Source organism: Dermacentor silvarum, chromosome 1 (assembly GCF_013339745.2).
Source record: "Dermacentor silvarum isolate Dsil-2018 chromosome 1, BIME_Dsil_1.4, whole genome shotgun sequence".
Classification (NCBI taxonomy): Eukaryota; Metazoa; Arthropoda; class Arachnida; order Ixodida; family Ixodidae; genus Dermacentor; species Dermacentor silvarum.
Window position 1 is genome coordinate 49771751 of NC_051154.1, and position 17234 is coordinate 49788984.

General features: G+C 47.4%; 1 protein-coding gene across 2 annotated transcripts in view; it reads left to right on the forward strand.

The window, feature by feature from the left end:
• The window catches only part of LOC119462539 (uncharacterized), a 31199-nt gene that overhangs the window by 8040 nt on the left and 5925 nt on the right, over positions 1 to 17234 (forward strand). For both annotated transcript variants that reach the window (XM_037723884.2, XM_037723891.2), the window contains exons 2-7: positions 1104 to 1642; positions 2914 to 3040; positions 3468 to 3586; positions 5335 to 5490; positions 6547 to 6844; positions 11351 to 11500. In XM_037723884.2, coding sequence (XP_037579812.1) covers positions 1104 to 1642; positions 2914 to 3040; positions 3468 to 3586; positions 5335 to 5490; positions 6547 to 6844; positions 11351 to 11500 — 1389 coding nt within the window. The remainder of the gene's footprint in view (positions 1 to 1103; positions 1643 to 2913; positions 3041 to 3467; positions 3587 to 5334; positions 5491 to 6546; positions 6845 to 11350; positions 11501 to 17234) is intronic.

Below are 17234 nucleotides of genomic sequence, written 5' to 3' on the forward strand. Positions count from 1 at the left end.
CCCGCTTTGCGAATGAACGGGGCGAAGGACGCCCGTCACAAGTACCACACAGGTGATGACAGCGCTGTTCTCCTCAGTCTCAATGGCTCTTACTCCACTCCGTGGCAATTTACGGGACAATCGTTAATTGCAGGCTATGTCGTATGGTGCACGAGTCTTAGCGCAACTTTGTTTTTGTCCGTTCACAAGCGAACACGCCTTTCAACCATTTGTGAGGTGAGGATGGGGAAGTTGGCGCCCAAAGCTTGCACAGTGCACAATTAAACGTCCGTCTCCCGTGCATTGGGGCACGTTAAAGATCCCCTGGTGGTCAAAATTAATCCGGAGTCCCCCACTACGGCGTGCCTCATAATCAAATCATGATTATGGCACGTAAAACCCCAGAATTCAATTCAATTAAATTCAGTGCACAATTGCGCAATGTGGCTCCTGATTTTATGTGATTTCAGTAAACGCGCCTGGAACATGGCGTAATGTGTCTTGCATTGCGTTCCAGACACTGCGAAATCAAACCTTGCATAGCCTTACGGGTCTATTTGCGAGAGAGAATGATGGCGTCTCGAGACGTTTCGGTCAAAGAAAAGAAAAATAACTGAAATAGATTCCTTCAGTTGACCGTCTGTATCCGTGTCAGAAAAAGAAATCCTGTTTCTTTCCCGTTAGTGGCCTGTGACGCATGGATTGCTTGGAAAAAAGCACAAACAGAACGGTTCTGTTTGTGCTTTTTTTTCCTTTGTTGTGCTATGACATTTGTATCGATCACGTGCAATAAAACCCTCAGTTATTAGCGCCGTGTCCCTGTCTTTCCGTCGATCACCTTGAGTGTTCCGTTTGCGCTACACTGTACATGATAGATTCCGTCGTGACATTGCTTCGGGGTGACGTATATAGGAGCACGTTGTTGGCTACCCTCATAATGAAAGAAGTCAGCTAAGATAGTCTCTTGGGCTGACTAATTACTGAGTGAAGTGCAAAAGTGCACGGGGCTAAGGGAGGATACGCAGGACCAGCCTGTTCCTATTTTCGTCCTGCGTTGATTAGTGCTTCACTATTTTAATGTGAAGAGGGAACATCATCTTACCAACTTTGCTTGTTTTTCGAAGGGAACGTTCACGCATGCGCTGTGCCCAGCGGCCTCACTCATCTGCTGAAGATGCCGAAGCGCTCGGTGGCCAGCCCCATCGTGCATTCTCCGGAACCTGCATGGCCACGACCTCGGCCTTGGAGGATAACAGAAGGCCGCTCTGGACACAGGCCTTCGGAAGCGTTTAGGACCACCGTGGTCCTCACCGACGAGGAGTACTTCGCCTCACTGCATCCTTCCGAGTCCCAGCGCAGTCCTGAGACCGCTGACCATAAGCCTTTCTTCGATGGATATGCCTACGGGAGGTCGAGAGAGCCCGAGGGAGTCGAACCTGAGGAACCCATGGCCCCAGACCGGGAGGAAGACGCAGCAGCTGACTCATTGAAATCGAGCGCCGAGGTTCTAAGGGAGCATTTAGAAAGCTTTCTCAGTGATATGAGAAACGACCTCGACGTACCCTTGAAGGAGAGAGCCAGGGTTCGAATATTCAATGAATTTCTCGGATACGGACTGGAGACACGGTACCAAAACTTCACAGGAGAGCTTTACAAAGATTTGGTAATTATATTGGCTGGCTTGCCTTGAACCACGTTAGCTATCTGCTCTCTGCTATTTGGGTTTTTATGTCAGCCAACTGAAAAGCCTAGTGTAGTTTCCCACCATTCGATATTACCAGCTGCGGTATAGCCGTTTACTGATGATATTTGGAACGCAACGCTTGCAAGTCCTGCTTCCAAATGTTGTTGCTCTAGCAATGTTGCTTGCGGCCGACAAAATATATATATATATATATATATATATATATATATCAGATGGATGGATGGATGGATCGAATAACTTTATTGAAAGGTCCTGCGGGCTACGGGGAGCAAGGCACCATAGAGCGGGCTACTCCCACGTTGGGACCGGGAGTTTTAACTCCCTGGTCGCATCGTGGGCTCGCTGGACGGCCCAGAGCTGTTGCGCCAGGTCCATGCTGCGTAGTGCTTCTTGTAGCCTGGCGGAGTCTTGATTCTTGTTTGCGTGGGTCCGACCACACGGTCAGAGCAAGTGATGTACGTCTAGTGTGCTAAGGCAATTTTCGCAATATGATGTGTATAGCTCAGGCATGTAGTGATGTGTAGTCTGTTCTGCATGGGGTACGTGTTGGTTTGAAGCATTCTGAAGGTGAGGGCTTGAGGCCTGGTGAACTTATTGTGAGGTGTGCTGTATATCCTGCGGTCTAGATAAAAGCGCTTTGTGATCTCGTTGTATGTGGAGGGAGGGTCCCTTTTCTCGCGGGGATGGTCACGACCAGAATAGGTGGTGTCGCGGAGGGTTAGGTCTCACGCGCTCCTGTGAGCCATCTCATTGAGATTGGGAGGGGCGCTTATCACATTTATTCTCACCACTTCAGGGTAAAACGACATTGTTTAAACCAACGATAACTGACAGGTAAACTCAAAATACAATGGATTACGAAAACAATTTATGATCCACAACATAGGCTGAAATTAATAAAGAGCACAAAGTTATGTCGAGAAAGAGAAAAAGGGCTCTGTATTATAAAATAGATACGTTTGCCGGCGTTCATATGACCGCTGACATGCTACTCTGCAAAGGGATAGGGGATCAAATTATTTTATAGGAGAGTGGGAAAAAGCAGGTGGAGAAGGAGAAGCATGTATGCGAGCAAATCATGTCGCTTAACGAGTGTCTTCACTCAACGCCTTTGTGGTCCCAAGATGCTGTCACTTTACATCACATACATTTCGCTGACTCAATAACTTCATATCAGTGATAACTGTGGCGACAGGTCTCACACGATTTTCCCACACTCTGCAATGCAGATGGACAACAGCCAGCCGGCATCGGGTGTCAACATTATTGGCGTCCTCTCTGGGAAACGCAGAAGGACCCCCGAGGATCAGCTCATCGTTTTGGGAGCGCATTACGATACATTTAAAAAAACAAAAGGTGTGAACAACGCAGCTGTATGCCGCCAAACATTAGATACTCGTGTGCATGAAATAGTGAACATAACGCAACCAAGTCTTGCTAATCCCATTTTTTTTATTCCTTGATGTAAACTATCGCATGATACGTTTATGTCGAAAACTAGATCGCCCTGCAGGAGGGACAGTGCACAGATGCAGCTGAAATATGCGCAGAAACAACCGCTCAGAGAGAACGGCTGAGAGAATGAAACGAATGTCGCGTTTTTTTTTCCATCTTTTTCTTCGTTTCTTTTTGTTAAGGAGCATTCGCGCTATTTTCTGAAGTATGCGCATACTACAATAACAATCCCGATATATGAAAGGCTTGCTTAAGTATTGAAGCCTGTACGAATGGTGTGTTCTACTCGCACTGTTTCTGATGTCAACAAAACGTTGACGAGTCCCAGGTGTCAACGACAACGGCTCCGGTGTCGCCGCCTTGCTTGAGGCGGCGCGGGTACTCACGATGCACCAGTGTGATCTCAACTACACCGTCATTTTCGTCGCTCTGGACATGGAAGAAATCGTAAGTCCACGTGCCATTCACGCGCCTTGTAATATGTTCATTATTTATCTGTACCCTGCCTAAAAAAAATATTCCTACACTCAGCTGGCAGCTCAAGTCCTTTGCGTATGTGTTTAGTATTCCATTTGCACTCCATAGAGACCTGCAGACGAGTTGCGTGCATATTGGTCTGAAGAGTAATTACATAGTCTCAATTTTTCAGAGATTATGCCCCTACGTATTGCAAGCATGACTGCTTTCGCCGTATCTTGACTACCATGGAGAAGAAAAAAAAATTAACGTTATTTTTGTCGTGTAGACTAAGTTCCTGTACCTGAATTCGATTGGTTAGAGAAGACATCGTAACGAATGGTTCCGTCTTAATTTTATTGCGATAGCAATTATATGGACACTCAAAGAGGATTTCTGCCGTCGGCGTCGCCGTGAGGTTCCGTATGACGTCAACGGCGATGAAATCGTCGCCGCGCGCCGGACGCTGTATGTGCGAGTAAAGCCCGTTTCACATGGTGCGATTTTGTCTGCGAATTCGCAGCTGCGGAAAATAGGCCGCCGGACCCTTCCTGCGTGCGTTTTTTCGATGTTCGGCGTGCTGAACTTCTCTGCGGAAAACGCAGATGCGTTGGTAGCCATTGTAGCGGTGGAAACAGACGACCAATAGGAGGCGGCTCGCTCATACGTTATCGCCAGTCTGAATGCTTAACGAGTATGTGAAAAACGCAGCTGCCGTGGATCCATGTGAAACGGGATTGCGAACTTCGCATCTGCGAAAAACGCACTGCAAAATCGCACCATGTGAAACGGGCTTGAAAGGGCGCGAGGGACGCGCGCTTTCACGGGGAGCGAACGCACGGCAGCTAACAAACGCGCGTTCTGCGCCGTGCTCCCTGAAGGGCTGCAGAATTAAGCGTCTCTTTCCTCCTTTTACAATCACCATATATATATATATATATATATATATATATATATATAGCAAACACGACTTCTCCCGTCGCGCGAAAGGCCGTGGGGGGACGGGAGGGAGGGGAGCTGCGGCCCCAAATGCGTATTTATATAAAAACGTTGCTACGCGAGAAGGTGGTAAAGACTTCCGACGCTGCTCGACGAGTTTCCCGTTCTTATCGCGTCGAAAACCTCCGAGCCGCCCCCAGAGGCCCTGGCAACAGTCACCAACGCCGCACGCGTTCGGTGCGAACGCGGGCAAAACGGCGACGGCGTCGACAACAGTTTTGCGCGTTGCTGGTGCTGCTGCATGTCCAAGTTTATACAGCTGATAAAACTACTATCCTTACTCCGTATAGCTCTCTACTAAGTTGCTATCTCAACTGATGCTTCTCCTTTCGGGTGAAACTGCGACATTATTTTTACTAGCATGGATTCATTAAAGGACTCCTGAACTGATTTAACACGTGTTTTCACATTCCTCCTCCATCGGTTGCGGCGCCGCATGCTGTGGCCAGGAATCATACGCGAGATCTCGTGGTCCGTAGCGGAACGCCACAGCCACTGAGTCACCACGGCGAGTGTGTCTGCTTGAGTTCGCGTGAGCAGGTTTACAAGGGACGTCAGTTCCTTTAACTTAGTATAAAGGACTTGACTTACAACTGTAGTATAGCACGACGACTATAATGTTATAAATGCATTTACCTAGTCCTAAACGGTAAAACAACGGCTAGCAGAGAACCGGTGCAACAGTAATTATAGTGTCTTGATAGCATCGATTTACGTTATTGCTTGTTTCTCACACGCAGGGCTGCATCGGCAGTTACTACTTCGTGCATGACTTTTTGATCTCGAACGAGCTACTCCGAGATGGATCCAAGTTTCAGGGTGCCATTATTATGGACACCATCCTGCACTACAACGATACAATGTACTCTCAAGACATTCCCGTTGATTTTCATGACGTAAGTTCAGTCATTTTTATATGTCGTATCACAGCTATATTCATTGGCGTTCGCAGGGATTTTCATTAGGGGGGGGGGGGGGGGCAACCAGGCTGTCTCCAAGCGCTTTCTCTCCCTCTGGGGATCCCTCTGGGGAGAGGGAGCGCATTGAGACACTTAGGCCAAACTATCTTGCATCTCCCCCCTCCCTTTTCTCATCCACTTTCTTTTGCGCGTTCTATCCACCCCGGGGCATTTCGCGCACATTCAACAAAAATTGAAAAGCCACCATGGAATATCGTATTAGTTATTTATTCAATAACCTCTGACACTTGTCTTCCATGCTGTATGATGCTAGGCTCTTGTGCAATGTCTGTTTGGTCCAAAGCTGACTTGAAACGACCAGCAACCATGCACCAGAAACCATGCACCAGGAACCATGCACCAGGAAGAATGACGCAATCTGCGTGCAAAGAAACAATATTAACGGCCTTTCTCCTTTTGTACAAGAAAATCTACTAGGTATTGATTGTCACACAGTCATAAATGATGAGGTTTCTTTTCAGAACTCTCCTTTAGCACAAGCAAAGACACCTAAACAGTTACAGTTTCCTAGAAATGGATAAAAACCTACACAAAATCTTGCACTGTGCTTTTCAAGGCATAGGCATTATTAACAACTCATGATGCTAACAAACATGGTTAATCTGAGTAAAGGTTCTAGCGCTTACGCATATCTTCCCCTCACCTATTTAAAGCAAAAGGCTGCATTCTTTTGATCAATGCTGAGTGATAAAAGCATAGCTGGTAGACAGCACAGTGCCCTGTTCAACAAAAGGCAAAAGCAAGAAGGCGCTCATGGGACATGTAACATGGGACATGTAACATGGGACATCCCCCCCCCCCTCCCTCCCGCCCAAGGACAGGGGCGGGGGGGGGGGTGCAGGGAGTAGACGGCTATGGTTGTATTACAGTCCCATTCACACTTGTCTGAGCGCTCGAATGAAGCAGTGCGCTCCAGTTTGGCTGGCAGAATTTACCGCCGTTACATCACCATCGTGACGTTCGTGCGCATAGGCCAGCCCGATGGTGGCGAATGCGATCGTGGCGGACGGCTTCCGCGGCAACTTTCTGGCCAGCATGTCCCGGTGGCGGATGGACGAGCGGTTGGCACTGGCGTTCGGCCGTGCTTGGCGCCGCGACGGCGAACCTCACTTCCGCCTGCACAGCCTGGCTATCCCGCTGGGGCCACAGCCGCAGGCAGCCAGTCTTGCCAAGCATATCAACTTCCTGCGGAGCGACCACGTGATGTTCTGGTACCACAGCCACCCCGTCTACAGAGAAAGCCTCAGCGCCATCCTGCTCACGGACACCGGTGAGGAGGTCGTCCTATGCATGCTTTCACACTCTTTCCCACACAGTTTTAAGAACTCCTCGCCATGTTTAGTCACAGCAGACAGACAAGCGCGGTGCGTGGCACGCGGTGACGATCGCGTCTTCAAAATCATGAAAACAGCTGAACATTCAAAATGATAGCCAGCGCGCCCTTCTCGGAGTAGCCACTTTTCCAGCCAACAGCGACGACGTCACAGGCAGTCGGCTCCGTGCCAAAATTACTGCATGTAGCGCACAAAGAAGGAAAGAAAGGATGAAAGTGGTTGAAAGTTTACGGATAAATGAATTGAAAAACTTGAATATGCGAGTTTATTTTGGTCTGAAATTCGCTATAGAAACTGTTCCATGTATGCATGTGCGACCCTAAGTCCTACACCTAGTCCTAGACCCTAAGTCCTACACCTAAGACCCTACACCTGTCGCTGGAAAATATTTCGTGACTCGGAAGTCTACCTAAAGGCTGAAGACACTGCTAAGATATACAGCCGAAATTAGACTGGTGCAGCGCGCACGTACCACTCTGTACTAACGCAGTGCATGTCTTCCTCAGTTTAATCCTTTATTCGATCCAAACTAATATTCTTGCGTTATTTGGGATCAATTCACTAAAACTAACACTAATGCCCTTGAGAGGATATAGGGAAGAGCCATTCGTTTTATTTCTTCCAAATACGGCCGTGAAGTGCCTGTAACCGATTTACTGCGCACTAATGAATTTCACACCCTTCAAACGAGGCGATAAATGCTACAACCGACATTATTTTACTCATTAATAAACCGTAAACTTTCTTTAGACCCTAGCCCATACCTCACTCTTTCTGCATCCAGAAAAACCCGCCATTCCCACCTTGCCACGAGCCCCCCGTTTTCAGTACTTTTGGAGTAACCGTGGCGGCTCTTTTACTTAGGATATAAAGTTGTGGTATATACCATAAAAAGCTTGATTCCTGTAGATTCCAACTATATATAATATAAGGAAATTGATTAATGTGATTTAGAAATAAATGTTGAAGAACAAGCATGAGATACATGGTTTTTGCGAACTGTGTCTCAGTTGTGACCATATTTAGAAGAAACTACCGCACTTACTGCATTGCGGCTTGCTCTGTAGCTTTAGGACATATTTATCTAGTTCCTAGACGTAGGAAATTAATTTTGAATTTTTACTTTTTGGATAATTTGCTTTTGAAAATTGCCAAATATCGCAATCTTGTGTTGTAAACAGCCCGGCAACTACATGCTCCAGGAAGCTAAATTTTGGATAAAGTAGAGTTCAAGGAATTTCCATTTAGGACGCAAAATTTAACTGACGTACCTGTATTAGTTTTAAAGCGCAGCTTCGTAGCTTTATTACCTTCCCGCAAAAATAGGCAAAAATAAAACCAGAATTCTAAATATTGCTTAATTTCGGCGCATTATTAGCAAAACTAATAAAGTTACATGAATGAAATTTTGCGTCCTAAATGTAAATTCTTTGAGCTCTACTTTATCCAAAATGTAGCTTCCTTGAGCATGTAGTTGCCGGGCTGTTTACAACAGAAGATTGCAATATTTGGCAATTTTTAAAAGCAAATTATCCAAAAAGTAAAAATTCAAAATTAACTTGTTATGTTTAGGAACTAGATAAATATGTCCTAAAGCTACAGAGCAAGCCGCGATGCAGTAAGTGCGGTAGTTTCTTCTAAATATGGTCACAACTAAGACACAGTTCGCAAAAACCATGTATCTCATGCTTGTTCTTGAACACTTATTTCTAAATCACATCAATCAATTTCTTTATATTATATATAGTTGGAATCTACAAGAATTAAGCTTTCTATGGTTTATACGACAACTTCATATCCTAAGTAGAAGAGCCGCCACGGTTGCTCCAAAACTACTGAAAACGGGGGGCTCGTGCCGCCGGAGTGGGACCGCCACCTTAAGTAATCCTTTTTCCCCACAACTATAGAAGAATGGAATGCCACACTTTTTCATTATCTTAACTCTGCAGAATCACTTGAAACTGCCATTCCCAATAGTTCATTTAGGTACTTGAAACTCACGTTCTCAATATTTAGTTTGGGTAAAATTGCTGTCTTGTGTATTTTTGGTTGTTTTCTCAAGGTGTTCTCCCCCCCCCCCCCCTTCCATTTTTTTTTCAATGTTATATTAGCGGTCTATAGCATTTTGTATGCATATACCATTATGCCTTGCCTCTCCTTCTTGGGCCACAAGTGCCTCGAGCGGCCAGTCGCGCGGCAATTTTGCGTGTATTCGCGGGCTTCTTTGACGCACAGAAAAACCCTTTTATAAAGCACGTCTTGAACAGAAAGCTGTATCGGGAGTTTTTCATGTTGTTCTACAACTTTTCATCTAATATTTGAGAGGTTGATTAATTAATTAAGACTAACTATGTAATTAGGCGGAATGCCAAAAAAAACTAATCAGAGTATCTCCAAGCGACGGCAAACAAGATTACCTTGGTTCTGTCTAGCTACGTGGAATTTGCATATTTTTAAGACTTGGTTAAAGTTACGCGGGACATCCTGTATAGTGCGAATTAAGGCGGCTCCACGGTACCGGACATAGTGCAAACAAAAACCGAATGTAGTGCTAATTAAGACAGCCCGTTTGGCCGGTGCCAGGCATAGTGTAAAACAAACGAAGTATATAGTGCGAATTAAGGCGGTTCCACGGTACCGGACGTAGTGCAAACACCGGTTATAGTGCGAATTAAGACAGCCAGGTTGTCAGACAGTGTAAACAAACGAAGGAACACTAAAGAGAAACAGGAAGTTAAGCTAGAATAATAGAGGGACCTTCAGGAATGCATGCAGTTTTTGTTGGGTGCAAAAATATGAGTTATTAGCGGAGAAATTCGTAAACAAAGACCAAATATCTCTTCCTCAATTTCTCTCACCCCAGATTTGGCGCTGAAGCAGTGTCGTCACAGATTTCATTGCTCTCAGCGAATCAGAATGCGCCATGACACGTCACCGCTTGCGTAACCGGCCGAGGCACTGGATGCATCATGGCTGCATGCATGGTCGCTGCGTTTGCGTTCGCCGCGATGGATACCGTTGCTGCCGCTGAACCTTGTAACGAAGAGCTTGCCAGGGAAGCAGGACTGCATTTCAGCGATATTCAGTGAAACGGAGCGCGAAATGATCCTCCGTGCTCGAGCGGTAGGTGTTTCCGCGTGCGATGGCGGTAAGCCCCCGGCCGCACCGGCGGAAAGGAGAGCTTCGTTTTCGTCGACGGAAGGCGAAGCGTCCGGTCCGCCAGGAGACGATGTTCCCGACAGAACAAGCGTAGAAAGTTGTGCACGTACTCGGTATGGTTATTTCGTGGCTTTATTTAATGACATTCAGCACTCACCGAGCCGCCAGTTTGCTGCTGCAGGGGCACCGGTAGGGGGTTTGATGAAGGCCGCATTGAGGGAACAGCTGCTCGAGAAAGGACCATGGCATCTGGGGCACGCCAAGATACTTTCCGAGGGCAGGATTATACACATAATCGGAGGGCGAGAAATGCAGAGAGCACACCATCGGTTTCTCTGGCTCTTTTGCCGTTTTATCATCGGCAGAGCACTGAGCCATTGCGAACGCCGGGGAGCCGGGGCTCTCCGCGCGACACCACATGAAAGGACACAATCGAGTCAACACTGCCGCTGCCCCTGAGCAAGCGCCTTGGGGCATTTATACAGACCTCAACACTACACACACGAGGCATTTTCTGGCTGTTTCCCGCGAAGTCAACGTTTTTCGAGCCACGCAACACGCAACCAAACACCGTAGAGCGGAAGAGGCGCGCGCGACGATGCATTGACCAAAAACGAAACTACGAAACTATCACGACCGGATGAATCGCCATGCCATTTTTTCTTATTTATTTAATTTTGTGCTCAACTTGTACTTCCTCGCTTGAAACAGTTTAAAAAGTTGGCAAATGCTGTTTATGTACGTTTACGGTGTACTTCATTTTGCGTTTTATTAACAGCGATAAATCGCTCTCGACCAATCGCGACCGGCCTGCATTTGTAATCTCCGACGTCACGAACGTGTAGTGCGGGAAATTCGAAGGAGCGTCAGCACCTATCCTTCAGTTTTTCGTTATTTTCTCGCTTATTAAACATCTGTTTGCAGTAAGAATGGTATGGCTGTGATTGTGAAAGGATAATCTACAATTTGCAAATGGCAAATGGATAATCTACAAATGGCATCGCCTTCATGCCATTGTGATAATTCCTTCGCTGTCATGTCATCGTCCGCCGTTTCAGCGGCGTTCAAATGGACATTAATGCTTTCGTATTCACAACACATAAGAAGTGCGTAGGTGTCCTCAGATTTTTTGAAGTGGTTGGCAACACTGATCAGGAGATGCTATAAGCACGGCTAAAGTTATTCCGCGAAGCACGAGTAATTCGACAATGGAAACGTGCGGGAGTGATGTTTGAAAATTGTGCGCCTTAACTTCAACTGCTGCTATTTGTTTGCTAACACAGGACCGTTTCGTGGGACAATGCGTGAGTGCTATCACGAAGTATGTGATGACGTCACGGCGCTGAATGACTTCAATCTACACTTCCTCCAGAAGACTACAAACTCGCTTGTGGCGACCATCATAGACTTGGCCAAGGGATCTTGCGACACAGGTAAACAACTAAAGAAATTTTACGTACGCTCCTTGTACCTACGGATGTTAATATAGCAATATAGAGTAAGGTCTGATGAGTGATCCGAATAGTATATTTTGTGAGTTTTCAAACCGCACCAAATCTAAGTCAAGTAGTTAAAGCGATCGTGACTCAAACATGGTGCGCCACAGCTTGACTGGCAACCATATGAGGCCTGCAGATCTACAGGGTGTTTCAGCGAACACTTTCACAAAATTTTAAAGGTTGCCTGTGGCAGATAGTGTAATTCTAGTTCATGAGCTGGTCTACTCGAAGAGGCGGGCATTACTTGCACAAAAATTGAAATGCATAATAGACACATTAACAAAAATGCAGTAGTTAAGTTTTTAACTAATTACCGTATGGCCCATATTGCAATTTACAAATTCTAGCCGTGGAGTTCGCAAGGCGCATCCACTTGGAACGAATTGTCAGGATGGCACCAGTTTCGGGATATTAATTCACAAACTTTGCGGAGAAATGCATTGGCGTTCCAGTTTCTTTCTTAACGAAACGTTGTTTTATGCACTGAAGCACAAAAGTAACTCCCCCCTTCCCCCCGTAGTCGGCACCTATGACACAAGGGATATATAATTCTTAAATGTAGTTAGATGTGCGTCGTACTCCTCTGGCAATATATCTTCTCTCGCCAAGCGTCATACATCCATTGCCTTCGGCCTCATGACGCAGACAGCTAACAGTTACAGGCTACGAGGCTTTGCTCGCATTATTCGCTACTGCTGCTACCTCGCTAGGCTCAAACGAGCTTCGCGTCATTTGAAAAATCTCGTTATTTCTGACTTGATAACGTCGAACATCGTATTGTTCGGGAGTCGCCGATGGGCATACACTAACCATTAAACCGGCCTTAGTAAATATTCTTACATTAGTATTACTCATTGTTCTATTAATCTTATACACCCACCGTGGTGGCGTAGTGGCTAGGGCGTTGCACTGCTAAGCGCAACGCCCTAGCGTTCGATGGGGGCGAAATGCAAAAACGGCCGTGTACCGTGCATTGGGTGTACGTCAAAGAAGCCGAGGGGTCCCCTACAACGACATGCCTCAATCAAATCGCTGTTTTGGCATGTAAAACCCCAGAATTTAATTTATTAGTCGTATTACGTAGTGATGTATTTGTTTGGCAGGAGTTTGCACTAATCTAACATGTATTAGTTTTCTTTGTGTGCTGCCTATCAGGCTAATATGATATATGTGCGAGTCTTTACAAGGTTGCACACACTGTACATGCATACCACTGTGACACGCTGTGAGAAAACGCTCTAGTTATCCGGTGCACCAGTATGTCGACTAGAGTGGCATTTTAGGACTATACTTGACTGATACAGGATATATTGTGGTCTAGTTCTGTTAGTCTAACCTTATTATCCCCGTCCTGTTAAATCTAATACTGATAAACCACTACAATTGTCATTAACCTAATGCTTATTAGTAGGGGTGTGCAAATATTTGAAATTTCGAATACGGATCGAATAGACTTTGCTATTCAATTCGTATACTGTTTGAAGTTGTCGAATATTCGTTTCTGTCGAATACTATAAGGAATAACGAGAGTTGCTGCATCATACAGGAACAAAGACCAATGCAATTGGAAATTTTTCCGAATGATTTTGCTGCAGAGGAGCCGAGGTTGCTACACAGAGCCAAAAGTTGCTGAGCGAACGCATCGAGGAGGTCGCTTCTGCGTAATAGTTTCCAGTCGTTAAATAAATGAAATATATATATATATATATATATATATATATATATATATATATATATATTGTAAGCATTTATGCGGACTTCATCTTCATCTGTATAAAAAAAAAACATCATCAATCATCAGCTCGTGTTCTTCTGCGTCGGCGCCATCTTTCTTTCTTGGAAAAAAGCGTCGTCTCGACCGTGGTATTTCAAGTGCTGGAAGTGCTTTAAGATCCCTTCGACCTCAATCTACTTCAAGATCTCTCCTGGAGCTACACCAGCCTACAGTGTCCGCCAGCTCGGTTCAAGTGCTAGCCGCCCCCACTCCCAGCCCTGCCAACAATCGGTATCGCGATCCTGAAATCTTCTCTGGCTTGGACTGGTGAGGACGTTAAAGACTGGCTCGACAACTACGATTGTGTCAGCGAGTACAATAACTGGAACGAGGCATCGAAGTTAACAAACGTACCATTTTACGTCTCTCAAGTAGCCAAGACATGGTTCCCTGATTGGTCTTCTTTCAAGGAGCAGCTGGGATGGATTTTTGGCACACCCACGGTTCATTCGGAAGTTGCGAAAAAGAGGCTGTCTGAGCGCATCTAGTATTATGGCGAGTCGTATACCTCGTACATTGAGGACATCCTCACGCTTTGCCGCCGTGTCGACAGTGCCATGCCAGAAACTGACCGCGTGCGACATCTTCTTAAGGGTATAGGATCTACTACTTTCAACGCACTCGCCGCTCAAAACCCTTCAACGATGTCGGACGTCATGTCCGTCTGTCAGCGCCTCGATGCCCTGCAATCAAGTCGCTTGCAACCGGACTTTTCCGACAACCCCCTGGCAAAAAGTATTGAGCTCCGGTCCATCATTCGAGCCATAATTCGTGAGGAATTGCAAGCGCATGGCTCACCACCTTGAAGCAGCGCTCACGTCCAACCTGCTTATACTCACCTGCGTGGCATTATTAAAGAGGAATTGGCCTCCCTGCAGAGCGCGCCCATTATGCTAATGCTTCTCCTTGCCCACAACCGGCTTCTTACGCACAGGTTGCTGCAATGCCAGCCGCACCGTCTCCAATCACACCGCCTGCGCCTGTTCACGATCACCTGGCCCCTATAGTCGCCCGAGCACCGAACCCGCCTTACTACTCTGCCTGGCGTTCGTCGAGGCCTATATGCTATACTGCGGCTTTCGAGGACATATTTCTCGGTTTTGCTGACGCCACCAGCAAGACAAACGTCGTGGTTACGCTGCCTTTGAACGCGATGAGCCACCTCTCCTCGAGTCTACCACCCTTATGCCGATAATCCGGTCGACTTCTCCAACACCGCCCACAACACACGTGCCTCGAGACGCCACTCCCCATCGCCGCTCCGACGTTCTATTTCACCACTTCGGCCTGTCTCCTAACTCCATGTCCAGCGACTGGAAAACTAACCAGGGCAGTTTTATTGCGATAGCAATTATATGGACACTCAAAAGCAGATTTCTGCCGTCGCCGTCGCCGTGAGGTTCCGTATGACGTCAATGGAGATGAAATCGTGGCCGAGCGCCGAACGCTGTATGTGCGAGTGAAAGGGAGCGAGGGGCGCGCGCTTTCACGGGGAGTGAACGCACGGCGGAGAACAAACGCGCGTTCTGCGCCGTGCTCCCTTAAGGGCTGCAGAAGTAGGCGTCTCTTTCCTCCTTTACAATCACCATATATGTAGAGCAAACGCGCCTTCTTCCGATGCGCGAGAGGCCGTGGGGGAGGGGGGGGGGAGGGAAGGGAGGCGACGTTTAGCTGCGGCACCAAGTGCCTATTTATATCAGAGGCTCCGGCAACAGTCACCAACGCCGCACGCATTTTGAGCGAACGCGGGCAAAACGCCGACGGCGTCGACAACAGTTCTGCGTGTTGCCGGTGCTGCTGCATGTCCAAGTTTATACAGCTGATAAAGCTAATATCATTACTCCGTATAGCTCTCTACAAATTTGCTATCGCAATTGATGCTTCGCCTTTCAGGTGAAACTGCGACAACTTTTTTAGAGGGAAAACTGCATCGCCGCGAAGTGCTACAAGCCCTCCTGAAAGTCCATCGAACATGTTATTGGTGTCTGTGGAGGGTGTGAGTTTGTTAGCTCTGATTGACACAGGAGCTACTATTGCTGTTATGCATGCGGACTTGTGCTCTCGTCTGCGAAAAGTGAAGACACCTTATGTTGGATCATCTTTGATTGGGGCTAATGGAACACTCATTCGACCATCAGCCTAATGTACAGCATGCGTCTTCATTGATGGTATCCGGTATCACATTAAGTTAACGATTTTATTCCCGTGCACTCATGAACTAATTTTAGGTTGGGACTCCCTCTCGTCAGAGTCCACTTTAATCTCTTGCCGCCAACGTGTAGTCTATATGACCGAGACCGTTCATTGCAGCGGGAGTGCCGATGAGCCACAAGTGCGTTTTCTCACTGCTGCCGATTCTGTACTGCCTCCCGGCCACGACCAAATCATAAGACTCTCTTCTACGGACATCACCAATGGCGCCGTGTTCATCACTCCTTACGGCCACTGTCTTTCTTGCCCGTGGGATTGTCTTCGCTTCCAGCCTGGTGCGGTTCAAAGAAAGCTCTGCATTAATCATCGCCTTGAACACGACCACTGAGACAATCCTCCTACCTCAAGGCTCTGCAGTAGCCTGTTATGTGGACACCCAAGCAGTCTCTCTGATTCCTCTTGCCGCCTCGCAAGCTCTTCCTCAACAGGGCAAATCTGCTTCATCTGCCCTTGCTTCCGTGATAAGTTCTGACCTTACTGCTGCTCAGTGTGAAGCGTTGCTAAAACTCCTCACGAAGCATCAGGCCTCCTTTAATATAATTTGTCACTCGGACAGACCTCCGTTGCCTTCCACTGTATCGACACCGATGGCAGACTATTGTACGCCGTCGGCCCTACCGAGTCTCTCTGGCCGAACGCAAAATCATTGAGGAGAACGTTGCCGATATGCTGAAAAGAAACATCATACGTCCCTACGCCAGTTCTTGGTCATCACCCGTCGTTTTAGTGCAGAAGAAGGATGGATCGGTACGATTTTGTGTTGACTACCGTGCGCTGTTGCGAAAGCCGATGTCCGTGCGGCCACGAAGGGTTCCATGTATGGCGCCGTGCCAGGTGCCGAGAGGAGGAGATATCCAGGGAGATTAGAAAACTGTTTTATATACACTGTACATGGCATTTTACAAGAAGGGCTCCATGATATTGGAGCCGTCTACGTGCTAACATCTTTGCATGAAGTAGCGTTTACATCTCCGAGCGTTCTACATGGTCGAGCGTCCCTACATGGTCAAGCCTCTCTACATCGTCAAGCGTTTTCCCATAACACTCAAGTCCCCTGTTTTATCCCTTCCGTTTCCCTCTTTCACTCGACGAGGGAATACACTTTAGTTCTTTTAGCCAATGACAGTCTTTGGTCAGGTAGCCATATCCCGCACGTGATGTGTCGTCGTTTCCCGCCGGGCTCCGCCTCCAATCTTGCTAGGTCGCCCCCGAACACAGGCAGCGGTTGACACCTTGGGAACCGAACGTTGATGTCGTTCCCCCGGGACTGCCAGACACTGGCCCCTTTCAAGATTCGCCTCTCCATAGCGGTCAGTTCGCGGAACCAGGGAGGGCGGTGGCTCTCTCGAAAGGGCGTCAGTTTGGCGCGTCGCAATCGACGCCAGACCTCGTCGTGGTTCGGGCGGCGCTGGTAAATCACGGAACCGCACCGAAGGGGCGACGCTGCCGTTTAGCGACGCATGAGATAGCCCGGAGACCAACTGCTAATCCCTCAGTCCCAGGTGACAATTCTCGGCCGCGAGAAAGGGGCGCCAGATTGGCGCGTCTGAGTCGGCGCCGGCCTCCCTTGTCCCGAAGGCCCGCCAGACACAACAGCGCTAAACAAGATCTCCCGCAAGGACGTATATCCGATGACCCATATCTATGACGCCCTCGATGCTTTGCAAGGCGCGCAATACTTTT